We start from the raw sequence: 16402 nt of genomic DNA on the forward strand, positions 1-16402 counted from the left end.
CGCGTGGGCTATTGATTGGCACGGAGCTAATACAGCTGTATCTGGATTATTATATCTCGACTATTGGCGGCTTCCAGATTTTGGACCGAACAACAACAACGCAAGGTGCATCAACACGAGCCGCCTTCAGAAGATCGGCGGGTCTGGACCAAGCTGGATGCCTCTATGTAGTAGCCAGGGACAGCCTCCTACATTTGGAAGCAAGACCAATGGACTTGGCACTCTACACAACCTTCCAATAGCCCATATCTTGAGGGGGAGCATGGCTCGGCTGCACTGGTGGCTGAGACGGGGGCGGGACCACGAGCTTCTAGCAATATTTCCAGACACACTTGCTGATTTCCAGTGTGCATTGCTATCTCTTCGTGAGGCGCAATCAAGATCTCTGTATGCATAGCTTAGGGATCTGTCAAGCAGCTGGCACGTCTGGAAATGGCCTGCGACCCCAATCAACACTGTTCAGCCAGTCGAAGTCATCAACCCCGTCAATACCCCAGAGATTAGCATCAAAACTTTCCAATTGCCGATCGCTGATCAAGGCTTCTTCTACTGGTGCAGGTTCGAAAACCTTCTCCAAGACACGTTTGATAATTTGGGCCATGTGCTGGCAAAGCTTGTAATTTCCAGCTTCAGGCGCGATCCATTCCAGAAAACCGATCATGAAGTTGAGATTGCGCACTACTTCTGAACACGGCACCTTGACATCAACAGTCTTTGGGTATCGAATTTGTCGAAGGAGTTCCGCACAAAGGATTCCAGTCGACGGCATACCATAGCAGATGATCTGATGATATGCTGAGCGTTAAGTTCAATCACATGAATAGAGACTCACTAGATAATCAAAATCATATCGCCTAGCCAATGTACGATCTCGTTGCAACCAAAGATAGACCGTTAGATCTACCATCTCTCTCGACACATCCAGGAGCTTCTGTTTACTTTCGAACCCGCGTTCCACACTTAATCGTTCGAGGAAGAAGTGGATGCGGAGATAATCCAACCGTCCAAAAAGAAGACGCCAGAATACATAAGTCGAGTCTGAGGCGTTAAGCTGCTCTTTGGTGGCAGTAATCAAATGCGGAACTGCAGAAAAAGTGTCCACTGTCCGATCTTTCAGAGCACTGTAAACATCAGCGAGATGAATCTCAGAAAGGATATGGAAGAAACATACTTGACCCGTTCCATTGAGAAATGCGTCGGATTTCCGATGAAGAGCTCCATAACCTCGTCTTGGATCAGTGCTGATAGAAACCTCCTTCTGGAGATTGTAGCCTCACACACCTCTCCTTTTCTATTCCATCCATTCTCATCCAAAGCTTCGATCGCTCGCTGTAATGGCTCTCCCCCTTCCATGAGAACATCGTCGTCGAGATCAAGAGGTAATGGACACGTGTAGTACCGGTGGGAAAGGGCTGGGGGCCTTCCAGTGAACATGGCAATCTCTTTGTCGTTGAAGAAGCAGGCGGCACTCAGTCTCTTCGTCATCTCCGACCGAAGCGTGACATTCGGAGTCCCTTGGTAACAATGCAGACCAATAGCTGTTGTGACGGCTGCGAGGTCATGATGTAAACGCCACACGGAAAGACCTAAACCTTATCAGATCTCCTTTTCAAGAATTGGAATAACTTACAAGCATCTCCCTCCAGTATGGTCTCCAGAAGCAAGTTCTTGTACAGAAGATTGACGAACATAGGAGTCAGCCGCTTTTTAGAAAGTTCTATACAGCCTTCGATGCACTTCTTCAGTTCTTTCACAACTACTTTGCGATCTCTAGACGCCAAGCGTTCATCAATCAAAGTATATACTCCATCTGGTGCAGCTATAATAGCGTATGCGAAAGCAACAAACAATATTCCTATAATGTCCCATCTTAAGTTCGTCTTGCCACTCATGGATTCAATCCACTCATTGGCGTCATCCGGCTCATCTGTGGTTGCTTGGCCATTCTCAATGATTTGACTCGAGACAGCGGCCAATTTCTCGTCATCGTAGGGGTAGTTGAGAGAGGAGCCAAAGGTGAAGATGGACCCGAGAATAGTCTTCATCGAACGTTTAGGGAGCCCAATGATGCCAACTGTATTTTGAAGATAGAGATCCAGGAACACTTGGCATGTGTTTTCGTCGGGCAAGTACTTCAAAATGTGAATGCCAGTAGCGATGTCCCGGGGATCTAGATTCACTTTCTCTGCCTGAACATTGATATTCCCTTCGTCTGGGTGAAGCTCTGGATGTTGCAGCGTAGCGGAGTAGCTGGTCGACCCAAGGAAACCAGATATCTCGACCGTCTTTTGACTAAATGCGGAGTGAACTGATTTTGGAGTGCTCGTTGAAAGAGTAGGAGATCGCACCGACAGCGGATTCATTGTCTGAATTGGTGATGTAGCTTGCTCAGTGGATGACTCTCGTTTCGACTTGGTCATTGGCGCTTCGAGAAATATGCATGGTACAGGCTTCTTCCGTTTCTTGCAGCGGGCACAGATCGTATCCGAAGCTGCAATATCGCAACGAACTTTGGCTTTTCGGCAGCTCTCGCATGCTGGTTGGAGGCCATTCCGGCGTCCGAGAATTCCACCACGTCGATTCAGTATTGATGGCGGAGATTGCATATTTGTGAGGTGAATGCGTCGCACTCTGCTCGTATTTGTATGAATTGGAAGAGAGAAAGTCGTGAGAGAAGAAGACGAGATATCCCAAGTCGGGGTTCGGGGTAAGGAAAGGCTGTTTCGGGGTGGGTACCCCGCAATTTGTAAGATGGCCTCTCGTTGGCGGAGCCGACGCGGGACGGTACGTGAAAGAAGAACAGTCGTGTTGTTGAGCTTGCTCTGCTCATTGGAACTGATATTCCTGTATGCAGCTTGAATTTGAAAGTGAATTTGGTTGAGTATCAATCATAGCGACCGTGGGGATGAGCTATGGAGGTTGCAAAGTTCAAATTCTAGTAGCAGTGAACACTGGAAGTTGTGAAACCTGCAGGTCAGATCCAGAAATGTTAGAAGCATCTTCCATTTCTTTTTCTTTCCACAGCACATCTCGAGTGGGTTGTGCAAGAGTCTCCATCGCTGCTGCAGTGAGTACTGGAGAAGTGCTTTACAATCCTCAGCTTCCCCCAACAGCCAATCGATTGCTCTGGAGACAATCAGCGTCGTCTGCTGCAAACTTTACGGTATCATCAGGATCCTTGCAGATAGTTTATCCTTCGTGGACTGGAGAATTGAGCTTCAGTATGTCTGAACTGCCCAGAATAAGTTTATGCTGTTGATATTCGAGATTGCGGGGAATTGATTGGAGTATTTTGCTCCGAGCTCGAGGGCGTCACCAGAATGCTATCATGTGAAGAGCAATGTATGAAGCCTCTGTCAATTCTGTTCATTTTGTGCAATGGATTCATTCCACAATAGTGCGAGCTCTCACGAAAGAAGCTGTGTTTTTGTCAACCTCCTCTGAGAGTCTTATTGGCTATACATCCAGAGTTGAGACCACGAGCTGAATGCTTAGGCCGGTCTCCAGGTACGTACAGCATATTGGAAATGTGATGAGGTTAGGCAAGTGCGACATCGGTTGATGACCTCTAGCCCAGCCGATCAGAGTGCAACCCAAAAACTGTGTCACATTTGGCACTGGGTGGTATGGATAAAGTTTGGTCCTCTATCCCCGATGCTCTTTAACTCAACAGTTAAAGTCTCCGGAGTATTTAATACGAATTCAATCAACTTAGGAGGGTGGTTCTTTCCAATCTAACTTAACTGCCAGCTTTCGATCACGTGGGGGGCTCCTTCCCTCCCAGCTCTTCAGAGCTTGCGGAGGTCTATTCCCAGCTATTGCATAATATCGAGTTCTTTCCATCAGCAACCATACTAGCAGTAGCCCTAAAATTCTCACGGTAAGGATGTTTTGAAGATATCGTTGAAGGAGGGGGCTTGCTAACGCGCTGCGCGCAGAAATGACATTATTACCAGCCGTTCTGGGGGCAATTGTCTCTGGGATTGCCCTCCAACTTACATTTTACCTCTTGAAGCAAAGACGAGTCAACGCACAAGCTGTTTCCAGAGGATGCCAACCTGCACCAGTAGCCGATTCTGCGTCGATATGGCTTTTTGGCCTTCCAATACTCTGGAGCATGATCAAGGCTGATCGAGATCAATGTCGGCCTCAACTCTTCGCGAAAAGCTTCGACGATCTTGGTCGAGTCCATACCGTACGAAAGGCAATACTGGGATTTCGTATCCTAGCAACAAGGGATCCAGGTGAGCTCCTCCTGAGGAGATACTATTTGATGTCTTGACAAGCTTCGATCATCATGGAAGCAGTGCTCACCTTCTTCCTATCTCCAGGACGCTCTTGCTAGTCAGACACGTACTAAGCTAACACGCCCCAGTGAATGTCAAATTCATTTATCAATCACCTTCGTTCGATATTGGACCAGCTCGATCCCAAGCATTGATGCCATTAATTGGACTGGGCGCATTCACTGCCAAATCGACTTCGAAGAACTACAGATCGTTCGTTCGGTCCCATTTATCTCTCGACAAAGTCTCCCGAATAGAAGTGCGCCAGACCCATATCCAATACCTCCTACAAAGCATATCAATTGGAGAGGACGGCTGGACAACCAAGATTGACTTGGCTCCCTTGTTCTTCCACTTCACTTTGGACATCGCTTCTGAGATTGTCTGGGGCAAATCTGTCGACTCACAGGCTGCTGCTGTTCCTTCACGAGGCGGCAGTAAAATTCTTCTGGAGCAGTGCTTCGACAGCGGCAAATCGTTCATGGCTAAGAGATGCAACTTCCTCTCGCTTTACTGGCTTGTGGACAGTTTCGGGTTTCGATCAGTGTGTGCTCAATTGCACCATGAAGTGGACAAACTTGTAGAGGGGCGCTTGAACTCGGATCCGAGCATCGGTGGCGAACAACCCGTCATCTTAGATGAGATAGTTAAGTCTACTCAGAACCGGGTGGATCTTCGCAACCAGACCTTGAACTTGTTGATGGCTATCAGAGATCCTGCTGCCGCTGTGAGTTGTTCAGTCCCTTTCACTTCAAGTAACTCCATTGCCTCGGCATCTGATCGACTTCATTGGCTTGGATTGATACAAGGCTGACTGTTGGAATAGCTCTTAGGCTGGACTTTTTATCATTTGGCTCGGCATCCCAAGGTGTTTGCGAAGTTGAGAATGGCAATCCTGGAAAGTTTTGGCAAGGAACCCATTACTATGTTGGACCTAGCCAAGTTTCACTCTTGTGCATACCTTCAGCATTGTATCCAGGAAGCTCATCGCATCAGTGCAATCGTTCCTCTGAACGAGAGATTTGCAGTCCAAGACATTGATCTCCCGTAAGTGATTTGGGTACCCCCGAGCATTTAGGCTTGCGCATTCCACTTTGCGCAAAGCTAAATCTCTTGAGCCATACCAGAGAAGGGACTTGCTAATGGTGTTTTCTCGCAGACGAGGTGGTGGGCTAGATGGAACAAAACCAGTCTTTGTTCCTAAAGGAACCCATATCTTGATTGCAAATTACGCAATGCAACGACACCCGGAATTCTGGGGCTCAGACGCAGACTTGTTCATTCCTGAGCGTTGGGAGCGTCGAAAGGTTGGGGCTGAATACTCTCCGTTTGGAGGTGGGCAACGCGGTTGTCTAGGTCCCAAATTTGGCCATGCTATTGTGGCATCTATGACTATACAACTTCTGCAGCGATTTGACTCCATCGAAAACCTCGAGTTCGCGCCTGTCCGATATCGAGAGACTTTCGAAAGTCATAGTGGTAATGGCGTGGTTGTTCGACTGCATAACGCAGATGACTAAGTCATATACTCCATCCTCTCCCGCGTACCTAGGTAGCTTCCTATGAATCGGGAATGGTAGCAACATTGTAATCCATTGTTCTAGCTTAGGTTGACAGGAGTGAAAGTGATGGCCTTTGCGCAAAAAGATTCACTGTGAAATCGACCGAGAATGAGATCACCTGGGTATGTTATTGATTATTTGATACGCAAGCGTCTGCAAAGAACACCTTTTGATGAAAACTAGTTAGGGAGCCTTGTTAATCCTCCTTTGCCCACAATCTTCTCGTCTGGTAAAATCCCACCCCAATGATCCAGAGCACGAAGAGAATTATCGTCTGAATGGGAGCGAAGACTGCACCTCTCACAACGACAAAGCCACTTACGATCGCGAAAGTGGCCGGAATGATGAGAAGAGGTTTATAAGGCCGATCCAAATCTGGTTGACGAAACCGTAGAACGATTGCTCCAACAACGGTTAGGAAGAAGAATGAGTACTCGCCCAGGCCATTGAAGGTAAGTAATGCACGAAAGTTGCCGAACATAATATAAACAGCGGAGAAAGTGGTTGACAGTAGTAGGGCGTTGAGGGGAGCGTCGGATGCTGATCCTTTTGAGGTACCAGCTTCGATGTTTTGAGGAGGCTTGGTGCCAACTCGTCCAACAACAGCGAGAAAAGAGGGTAGCCATTTTTGATTCGCGGCCGCAATTGTCATACGGCTGGCGACAAATGAGTTTCCAAGTAAGGAACCGGCAACCACAAGACAAACGAGAATTGCAGCGATGATTCCAAAGCTAGGCCCCAAGAGTCGAGTTATTGCTGTCTGCAAAATGTCAGTTTTATGCCAACGATCGATTCAAGGCTGACAAACCACAACCACACTATCCGTAGTGGAAATGACATTCCATGGAAGAAGGACATAGTACGCTGCATTTGCAGCTATGAAACAGATGATTATAGTGGGGACAGCAGTGTTGATAGCCAGTGGTAGTTGACGAGCTGGAGCTGAAAGTTCGGCAGTGATATATATTGCCTACAAAGCATCAGTAAATTCTCAATCGGAAGTCAAACATGAGATCCACCTTGTCCCATCCAGAGTAAGCCCATAGCGCACCATAGAGTGCCGCTGAGAAATGTCCCAGCATCTCCCATTCACTCAACTTCCCCCACTCAATGATACTTCCGTCCGGCTCCACACTATCCCGGAATCCAAACCAGGGCTTCGTTCGCCAGTCTCGTCCTCCGATATCTCTCTTCGGGTTCGAAGCTCCCATAATCACAACAGCTATGCCCGCGACAACGACTGCCAGAATCGTGACAAATTTGGTTGTGACGAAGAAGTTATTCAGTCGAGTACTTGCTTTGGTGCTGATACCATTGGCTGCATTCATAACCAATATAAGGACAGACAATAACTTGTGTTCGATGTTGCCGGCTTGATCAGTGACTCCCGCAGCGGAAAAGATACTCTCAACAAAAACGATGCTCAGAATAGCAAGCGTAGCAGGCATGACCGCGACGATCCATGTCCAGGCTGCAAGAAAACCAAAGATGTCCCCGAAGATGAGTTTCAAGTAGGGTTGGACACCTCCTTCACCTGGTATAGCCGTTCCGAGCTCTGCCAGAGTGCTGGCGCCTGTCCAAGCAAGCACGCCTCCGGCAAGCCACGTTATGAGGGCAGCTCCGGGAGACGGAACGTTGGCATCAATCGATCCAGGAGAGGTGAACACGCCGCTCCCAATGACAATGCTGATCACGATCGCAAAAGCATTAATGGCTCCAAGGTTCCGTTTGAAAGTCCCTTCAGCAGGAGCTACAGCTGTGGCCGAGTCTCGGGTGCCATATTCCGACTCATGGCCTTCGAGGAGAGGTCTATCGGACCTATCATTTGTGGTATCATTCTCAGACATGATGAAGATTGGTCGTTGGCATCCCTGAAGAGAAATGCTGGGTCAATTGGAGGAGGAGGAGAAGAAGAAGGGTGCAAAAATGGATGGGGGTTGAATATTGAATGATGCACACACTCCACGGCAGGTTCCAACCGCCCCCTAACCTTAGATCCTTCCAGCACTGACACTCCCCAATCGCATCTCCTCTCCTGTTTCTGAGTCGAAACAGAGACGGAAGAATGTTCAGTACGCGTATCTCGAATGTGTAGATTGGGGCATCTCATCTTGGATCGCGGCAAGGGACTTCTCATGTGCTGGTGTTTGGCAAGAGAACTGATTAGCCATGCTTCAAAATCTCACCCGGACCCACAGGCTTGGATAGGCATGGCCTGCGACACTTCTTCCGCTCCTGCTTACCCTTGGTCGGTATACAACGTTACGAAATACGAAACAATGAGCAGCCTGGACATAAATATGCAAAAGCCCCAGATACGCACTCGATTACTTTGATCTTGCTGAGATTCGTCGTCTGTTGTCTGAGCATTCCGGCACCAGACATTCAGCAGTCGAAGGTCAGAACATCTGCCCACAAGCGCAGTGAAGTTGAACCATGGCGTTCGCCATTCATGAAGCCTCAGTCGATGATGCTGAAGATTTGGCAAGAATCTATGTCGCCTGCCATATCGACGACGACGTCTGGAAGATATTGACGGCGAACGTGAAGCACCAAGACCACGTTGAATGGGTTGCAAACAACTCCAGAGCTCAATACCATTTGCCAGAAAGAAAAGTGTACAAAGTGATCGATACTGCAACTGGGTAAATCAAACTCTCGAGTATTTTGACAATATGCTAAATCTTTGTAGCAAAATCGTAGCTTATGCCACACTTACTTCCCCGTATCCATCCAGTGAGGAAGAGAGAGCCACATCGGCAAGCACGGCTGGCAAAAGCCTGCCACCAGGAATCAACGAGGGGCTAATGAAAGAGTTCTTTGGCATGCTATCATCGACGAAAGCATATGGCTATGACCCTGACAAGCACTTCCGTAAGTTCATCAACCCACACTGAAGTCCGAGCCCGATCTCATGTGCTGCAGATCGAAAAGGAACAATGGTATTGCCGGAATACCAAAGGAAAGGTCTGGGAACAATGCTCAACGCGCATTGCAACGACCTTGCAGACAAGGCCAAAGCAGCTACATATGTCGCTGCCCGACCAAATTCGCTGCCAATGCTACAGAAATCCGGATTCAAGATTCTTGCCGACGAAAAGATTGATATGACGAAGTATGGAGGCAGCCGGGAAGACGGAAAGGCATGGGCTCTGATTCGAGAGCCTCAGTAGGACGAATTGGGTCATGTAACATTGTGTTCCCTTCACATGTTGGTTTGCCACCCAAGTCTTAAACAGATACCCGCGAGGTACGGTTCAGGTCTATCAAAAGACCCCACTATCTTTTAACTAGGATCTTCTGCCATGCCGTACAACTGTGCCAGGGTATACTGTATGCTCAGGTGTCTCGAATGACGTCCAAGTACTACTCGTCACATGGTCTGGCTCAATTACTTCCAAGTCTACCTGGGTATTGTCTCTTCGGTTCTCTTCAGTACTTACAATGTTTCTTTGTAGTGTCTCTGGCATCTCTTCGATCCTCTGCATTGTATCTTTCGCTTACTGTCCGCTTGCTGATGTTCTCGGAACGGATCTGAAATTCGCGACTTCTTAGCACACTTCATGCCGCATTCGCACACGCGCCACAGAGAAAGTTTTCTTTTCGCATCATCAAAGGCTCTAGTGGTGCCAATTATCCGATTCTACCAATGACCAAACATAAGTCTTACAGTTCCCGCCGTTTAGTTCACTTCGATTGCTCCGGCTTATTCCCATAAACAGCGATGACCATGTCACTGCGGGGAAGTGGGTGGTCATCCACAACTCCCCACAACGGAGGTGAAGACTTCATAGCTGGAAACATCCGGGAATAATGTTTCGATGCTGTCAAGAAAACTAGTGTTGCCATAGTGTGGTACATGAACGCAAATTGAAGAGCGAAAGCCGATCATGATTTAGTTAAATACTTCCTCATCTCTCTCCCGGATGCCTCAACTCTTCAGGTAGTCAATTAGTGTTCATAAGCATGGTGAGAATTATCATCCAAATTTACAAAGTCGTATATCTGACAGTACTACAGTCACACCCAAAACAATCCATTCATGTTGGGCTCTGCGGGGCTGGAATTGGCGGTCTTGCAGCAGCTATTGCCCTATGTCGAGCAGGAGCAACCGTGACTGTGTTGGAAGCTGCTGCTGAGCTTGGAGAAATAGGAGCTGGCATCCAGGTTCGTCATTCGATCTGCTTTCTCTCCTCACTAATTCCGTTCCAATTTCTTCTGGCGAATCTCAGAAGTCACCTCAGCTGATTGCACAAAGATGACGCCAAATGCTTCTCGTCTTCTCATGAAATGGGGCGTTGCAGACCTAATTGGAGATAATCTCGTCGAGTTTGAAGAGTTGAATATGAGGAAGCGAGATGGGACGAAAGTTGGATATACAAGGATGATGCCGAATATAAAGAAGGACTTGGGCTACCCGTTCGTCAAACTTTCGTCTTTCAAACCTCCGCTAATCTGCGCTTTGAGAAGAAAGCTAAGATTCAAACAGATGGTGGGTAGTCCACCGCGCCCATCTGCACGCAGGCCTTGTGGAGGTTGCGGAGAGACATGGTGCCAAAATCTTGATCAACTCTCGCGTAACCTCGATCTCCTACAAATCCTCCCAACTTGTCACCGTGACGACCTCCACAGATTCAACCTATACCTTTGATCTCTTGATTGGATCTGACGGGGTGAATTCTGTCGTGCGTCGCACATTGTTCCCTGACATCAGACCCACACCACCTACGTCCAACTGTGCCTATCGAGCTATAGTTCCATATGCCCAAATCCGAGAGGATCTAATTGCCAGGGAATTGATTGAAAAATTGACGATGGAAGTTTGGATGAGCGATCGATCATACATCATCACTTATCCAATTTCTGCGGGCCAAGACTTCAACCTGGTTCTCTCTCACCACGTCCCCAACGACAGATTAGTCGAATCAGTTGAGGATGTTGACATCAAAGAGGTGAGGGATGAATATGCAGATTATGATCCGAGGATCAAGCGGATTGTCGACATGATTCCATCAGCTCAGCGTTGGCCATTGCTCGTCACTGGACCACTGAAAAGTTGGACCTCGAACGAAAAGAACATAGTATTGATGGGTGATGCCGCACATTCAATGACTAATCATATGGCACAAGGAGCTGCTACTTCCATGGAAGATGGAGCATTTTTGGGTCGGTGTATCCGCTCCGTCATCGCTGGCCAGATCACACTGTCTCAAGCTCTTGAGATTTACGAGAAGGAAAGAATGCCGAAAACTCACTTCAAGCAACAAGTCTCTTTTCTCAACGGTGCCATCTGGCAACTTCCTGACGGTTCGGCTCAAGGTGCCAGAGATGCTGCCATGCAAGCGGAGCTAGAAGGGAGACCATTCTCGAGAAGCAGTAACCTTTACGGCGATCCACAGACGGTATTGCGCGTCTATGGTTATGATGCTGAAGCGCACGCCGATGGAGCTGTACATGAATATTTGAAAGGGAGGAAAAGAGGTGATTGGAGAAAAGGCATGGGTATTGAGAAGGAGGTACTGGATGGGATCGTGAGATGGTGGCTGCCAGAAGAAGAAGGGAGGGAAGAAGCGAACGAATATGGAGTGCAAATCGAGAGCAAGCTTTGATACAAGGGATGTATGAAATACTAGTAGGATAAACAACTCTTGCATGTCCGGTTCAATATGGATTTAGCTGCAGAGATAAAGTCAGTTCTTGGGGACGAACTTTCAAAGACACCTCATTCACTCTTGAAACCAGGGACATTGACGAAGCCATGCTCAACATTACTAAATGCTACCAGAATCCGCAAACAATTCCTTCCCCAAGTTCATGCATCCACTATCTCCACCATCCTCGAGAACCATTTCCAATTTCAGGTCTTGGCCTTGACACATTTGTTACAGACCTTGTGCTTGCACTTTTTGCACTCCTTACTCATCCTGTTATTCATAGTATCGCACTGCCACTTGTCAGACCCCGTATCACACTTTCGAGGATAGTGTATCCTTACCTCATGCCCATCAACAACACCACAGCAATACCACTGGATCCACGGCATCTCACCCTTCTTCACATGACCCCACCACGACTTCCCATATCCTTTCGCCTTTCCTGTAATCTTCGATACAGCGCCTTCTTTCCTCCCCGAACTCTGAGTGTCGCCAGTACCTGTTCTTGGCGGTGGACCTGGCTTTCGTTTCGGAGCTGGAGCCTTTGTGTTTTGGGGTTCAAGATCAGGTGACGCAGTAGCGACTTTGAGCTGCCTCTCAACTTCTTCGCTCGGCTCTTGGTACTGGTGTTGTGGTTCGTAGTTATCTTGAAGAGGGATGTTCTCCATAGCGTTTGGGTCGGAAGAAGGATTCTTCGAGGAAGACATGGTGAAGTGTTATGCTGGTTAGAATGTGGCGAAGTTGAGACTTGAACGTGGAATATCCTTCCTGAATGTGGCGAAAGGGTCGCGTGATGCTGCGCAGGAATGTGTTTCTGTTTGGAAGCTTTGCACGAGAAAAAAATGTGTAGAAACTAGAAAGTGCGTCTCAATTTGATTGAATGTTCATAACTTTTCGTGATACATGTCAGAATCACTCTATCCAGCACAGTCACTGTCCCTCACGAATGAATGTTCCAGATCGCTCTTCTTCATCGTGTTTCTTTCTCTTTCTCAAGACAAACATTCTGTTTGAGATCAATTTAGGGTTAGGGTCCATAAATCCCGAAATCAAATGACTCCATGACCGAAAAGGAGCGCCGCATGAAGCCCCAACAGCATAGAACAGTATCATACAACCCATCACAGTCAATTTTGTTTCACCAAAGTCGAAGTCCCGCACTATCTTTCCCTCTCCATCGAAATTCTCTCCTCATTGGCATCAAGCTATTTAAAGCTTCTCGTCATTCTGATCAAGGTGCTTGCCGCAGTTCAAGCACTCGCGATGCCATATCGAATGAACTTTATTGCACTTCAAAATCTTTAGCATCACACTGAAAGCTTGATAGACAACATCTGCGACTTACTTTCTCACCAAAGAGAATGTTGCCGCAACGCCAGTGAGTCCAACGCATGTTTACAGATTCGAGGTAGAAAGAAGTATCGTGAAGGAGCAGACTGTTTTGATAATAAATTGGAAAGATCTTGAGATTGGAGGGAAGATGTACTGAAGATGCTGGCACTAATGAAGTTTTTGCAAGGAGAAATAATTGTGCTATATATGGTTCCCTCGAGGCAGGTCGCAACCACGAATCCCGAGTCGTGATCATCACATGCACCAACTAACACACACCACAAAATAATCCCTCACCACGAGACTCAACAATGCCCACTTGTCTTTCCAAATCTAGCCAACTGCTCAAAATATTGCAGCTGGACCACGATCTTCAATCTCAATCGATCCACATGATCAAGCCTCCAGCGTCTAATGTTCCGAAATGTCTCTCCGATACGGCGACTTCCCGTCCCCCACACTTGCCCCCGCATTTCCCTATGTCCCTAAAATAGCTTCACAGTGGGATTTTGTAGATGGCGGGGGGTAGAAAAGACTATATCGAGTTCGACTCATAATCTTCGCAGCTTGATACTTGCATGTGGGCTCGCTCTGGTGGGGGCGTGGTGTCTGCCACGCATGGAACTTGCTTCCATTCTCCAATGATCGAGGACTTGGTTTCAGAGCTGCCGAGGGAACAAATGACGGGGGTCAACATGCGTGTTGCATCAAATTTGACTGCAGAAGTGCAGCAGAATCAAGGGACTTTTGAGATTCGAGTCTTTTCCACACGAAAAGTTAGGTCTCTCTAGTACCAAATTCGTACTGTCTGGAACATGCTGGACTGCCAGGAGAATTGAAGAAGTGGGGAGAGGACGCTCTATTCACTGAATTCTTTCTCCAGGAATTGTGCTTGTAGAATGCATTAAGACCATTGGCCATGCATCGTGAGCTTCTCCTTCAGTCATTCCAAGCTCCCCACTAAGGTTGACAGTAAGGAGTTTATCACTTGAGAACAGACATTCGCAGATGATGAAAGACAAATAGAAAAGACCAAGTAGAAAGCAATTAGCCCCAAAAATCTAACACTGGCCCTTGTCTCAAACAAAGTACAACGGCCATATTCGCCAGTGCAGCACAAAGTTGAGAAAAGATATGTTCTTGGAGTTTGCGGAGTCATGCTTAGTCGATCCAATAGCTCTAGCACTACCAAGCAGAAGTATCACATGCTACGAGTTCTGCTCAAGGTCCTTTCTCCTTCGTCCCACGATCTCGCCAGCTATCCCACAATAATCCGCCCATAGTTAACAATCCACATGCAGCTTCGAAGACAGCCACATTCCTCCATGGGCCCCCATGTTGCAGAAAGACAGGAATGGCTATCAACCTCCCCACAACACACCACCACATCATGGTCGTGTCATGTCGAAGTGCCGTATTGAGGTAAAAAGCTCTGTCGTCCCGAATATCAGAAGATTGCTTTAAGAAGGATGAGAGTGGGATGCTGAGTGGAACTTGGGGGTAGGCGGAATGAGCTGGCGTTGCATCGGGGGCTTGAAGACTACCCTCTCATGATGCAGCCTCTCACTAGTGATCAATGCCCTTTTTGCGACCTGCAACAAAAGTTCGTAAAGATGACAAGGAATGCAGAGCGATTGGGTGATGGTGCATAGCATGAATGATTACGTCGGCCGGATCGTTGAACTTTGCCAAAACAATCATAACATGCATAATTCTTGCCAGCAGCACAGAAATAATCAAGAAACAGATCTTTTACGTACCCAATACTAATACTCCCAGCCGCGATTGCATGAATTGCTGGAATCGATGGAACTTTCAAAATCTCCACATTCTTCTCTGCAGCTGATCGGAATAGTAAACTCGCAGCTCTATTCAGGACGCCAAATGCGCCTTGTAAACCCACGAAAATCGTCGACAGTGGCGGCATTGAAGACAGCGACACGGTGCAGTTGGAGATAAATAACGGTAAAAAGCAAACAAGAGTGCGAGGTTGACGTTGGGGGACGTGGGAGATGGTAAGATGCAGACAGGGATGATTAGTGATACGAAAGACAAATAAAAATCAGCAAAAAGAGACTGGGCACCGGGGATTATTACTGGGCTTGGATAATGAGCTGTGAGCATGACTTCCCACTGCACAACGTGTACGCATTGCACAGAGAAAATGCCCCATATGCCAGCTTGCTGCTTTGTTGCTCCATGGGTGATAACATTGTGATTGCCATATCGAGTGCTTCCTAGGGTATCATGACTCCAAACACCCCCAATGAATATGAATGTAGGACAGAAGGAAATATGTTCTTCAGCGCAGCTCGGGTTCGCCCATCCAGTCCGGCTCGAGGAGCCATGTTCTTTCCATGCCGTTGGTTTGTCCTGCTTCGTTTGCCTTCGTCTTCCCCTTTCCCTCGATACCATCGGCTCGAAGACTTTCCAATCTCATTGTCCCTCGAGCTCGGTCGTCTCTAGCATATATCTTTAATCCTCTAACATGGGTATCCTTTCCATTCTGGTGATTCTCCACAATCTTGACTTGTACCAAGAATGCTCTCAGGGTTTTGCCATCGTCGCCTCCACCAACATGATCAAGAGGGACATCAATCCAACCTTTGGGCTGTTCGAAACTAAGTGCAGAGAATGGTATGAGGTCGTGGTAGCCTGTGCCAGCTAGAAGAGTGATTCGAGTTGGTGTGTAGGATTCGTCGGCTTCGAAATCAAGAAAGAGTCGAATAGCTACTATGGAGACAAGGCGACTGAAATGTATATTTAGGTGATGCGGTTGCGGGCCATCAGATCTGCTATTGTTAGACGATGAATGGCAGATCTCATGTAGAGACTTACTGCCAGAATAAATTGGTGTCCTCCTCCCTTAATGCTTCGACTCCACAGCCAGGTTTAGAACTGCTCACAGTCCAGCTCGCCAGATTCCCTATCTCCTTCAAACCCAGAGCTGAAGGATCGAAAGGGACATCGATTTCCATGGGCACTGATTGACGCTGATTAGCAATTTGTAGCGTAGCTCGAGTATGTGTGACGGAATTCTCTCCCGTTGGAGTTGGGACTCGTCGTATAGGAAGGACTGCTCGCCATCCTACGAGTTGCGTACGGACGCGGCCTCCAGAGAAGTCCAGCTGTACAGGACGTGCTCGAGGAGGCATGTTCAATCCTGGCGGTGGTCGGGAGGGAGAAAGAGGGAATAATGATGACAACGATTGACTGGAGAGATGCATACCTTCTTCAATTGCATCTTCCTCCTCTCCATCGTCTGCACCTTCCTCATCGACGTCGTTCTCTTCCTCATTGTCGTCATCTTCGTCGTTCTCTACCTCGCTGCCCTCGTCGGAGTCCTGCTCTGCTTCGGCGCCTTCGTATACCAGAGGGGTGCTGGTTGTGTGATTCGTGGGTGTTGAATTGCGCCCAGTGTCGAATCGGAAGCCTCGCATAGGAGGGAAATGTCGAAACGAGCTTGGGTTCACCAGAGGTTGAGGTGTTATGTGTGCTGGAGTGGTCGACATGATGATTGTGTTTGGTGTTTTTAAGGAAGACGCGACTCGAGTATTTTGGTGGGGTA

General features: G+C 47.7%; 9 protein-coding genes across 9 annotated transcripts; 4 read left to right on the forward strand and 5 right to left on the reverse strand.

Moving 5' to 3' along the window:
- Positions 1-409: 409 nt before the first annotated feature.
- On the reverse strand, positions 410-2606 carry LY89DRAFT_729037 (uncharacterized protein; the record flags this gene model as incomplete). The annotated part of the gene is made up of 4 exons (XM_018219336.1): positions 410-784; positions 833-1121; positions 1172-1586; positions 1631-2606. 4 exons carry the CDS (start codon positions 2604-2606, stop codon positions 410-412), a joined length of 2055 nt encoding a protein of 684 aa, XP_018075872.1.
- Positions 2607-3880: 1274 nt separating this feature from the next.
- On the forward strand, positions 3881-5806 carry LY89DRAFT_637302 (cytochrome P450; the record flags this gene model as incomplete). Its single annotated transcript, XM_018211523.1, has 4 exons — positions 3881-4244; positions 4376-5013; positions 5113-5333; positions 5446-5806. Exons 1-4 carry the CDS (start codon positions 3941-3943, stop codon positions 5804-5806), a joined length of 1524 nt encoding a protein of 507 aa, XP_018075873.1. The 5' UTR covers positions 3881-3940.
- Positions 5807-6044: 238 nt separating this feature from the next.
- Positions 6045-7964, reverse strand: LY89DRAFT_637304 (amino acid transporter; the record flags this gene model as incomplete). Its single annotated transcript, XM_018211524.1, has 3 exons — positions 6868-7964; positions 6657-6818; positions 6045-6608 (listed from the first exon to the last, which is right to left on the reverse strand). Exons 1-3 carry the CDS (start codon positions 7693-7695, stop codon positions 6045-6047), a joined length of 1554 nt encoding a protein of 517 aa, XP_018075874.1. The 5' UTR covers positions 7696-7964.
- LY89DRAFT_376643 (uncharacterized protein) lies at positions 7816-8246 on the forward strand. Its single transcript, XM_018207095.1, has one exon. It carries the CDS (start codon positions 7936-7938, stop codon positions 8182-8184), a length of 249 nt encoding a protein of 82 aa, XP_018075875.1. The 5' UTR covers positions 7816-7935; the 3' UTR covers positions 8185-8246.
- On the forward strand, positions 8106-9171 carry LY89DRAFT_777949 (uncharacterized protein). The gene is made up of 3 exons (XM_018222172.1): positions 8106-8493; positions 8541-8722; positions 8774-9171. Exons 1-3 carry the CDS (start codon positions 8285-8287, stop codon positions 9019-9021), a joined length of 639 nt encoding a protein of 212 aa, XP_018075876.1. The 5' UTR covers positions 8106-8284; the 3' UTR covers positions 9022-9171.
- Positions 9172-9814: 643 nt separating this feature from the next.
- Positions 9815-11532, forward strand: LY89DRAFT_767517 (FAD/NAD(P)-binding domain-containing protein; the record flags this gene model as incomplete). The annotated part of the gene is made up of 4 exons (XM_018221758.1): positions 9815-9817; positions 9869-10015; positions 10107-10267; positions 10338-11532. 4 exons carry the CDS (start codon positions 9815-9817, stop codon positions 11455-11457), a joined length of 1431 nt encoding a protein of 476 aa, XP_018075877.1. The 3' UTR covers positions 11458-11532.
- A 93-nt stretch (positions 11533-11625) lies between these two features.
- Positions 11626-12216, reverse strand: LY89DRAFT_777951 (uncharacterized protein). The gene is made up of 2 exons (XM_018222173.1): positions 11844-12216; positions 11626-11792 (listed from the first exon to the last, which is right to left on the reverse strand). The coding sequence occupies exons 1-2, from the start codon at positions 12207-12209 to the stop codon at positions 11706-11708; spliced, it is 453 nt and encodes a 150-aa protein (XP_018075878.1). The 5' UTR covers positions 12210-12216; the 3' UTR covers positions 11626-11705.
- Positions 12217-13681: 1465 nt separating this feature from the next.
- Positions 13682-14948, reverse strand: LY89DRAFT_376667 (uncharacterized protein). Its single transcript, XM_018207096.1, has 2 exons — positions 14595-14948; positions 13682-14266 (listed from the first exon to the last, which is right to left on the reverse strand). Exons 1-2 carry the CDS (start codon positions 14759-14761, stop codon positions 14056-14058), a joined length of 378 nt encoding a protein of 125 aa, XP_018075879.1. The 5' UTR covers positions 14762-14948; the 3' UTR covers positions 13682-14055.
- Positions 14949-15136: 188 nt separating this feature from the next.
- On the reverse strand, positions 15137-15812 carry LY89DRAFT_577054 (anaphase-promoting complex, subunit 10; the record flags this gene model as incomplete). The annotated part of the gene is made up of 2 exons (XM_018208869.1): positions 15137-15626; positions 15673-15812. 2 exons carry the CDS (start codon positions 15810-15812, stop codon positions 15137-15139), a joined length of 630 nt encoding a protein of 209 aa, XP_018075880.1.
- Between the last annotated feature and the right edge of the window lie 590 nt (positions 15813-16402).

The sequence above is a fragment of the Mollisia scopiformis genome (genome assembly GCF_001500285.1).
Source record: "Mollisia scopiformis unplaced genomic scaffold LY89scaffold_4, whole genome shotgun sequence".
In the NCBI taxonomy this organism is placed as follows: Eukaryota; Fungi; Ascomycota; class Leotiomycetes; order Helotiales; family Mollisiaceae; genus Mollisia; species Mollisia scopiformis.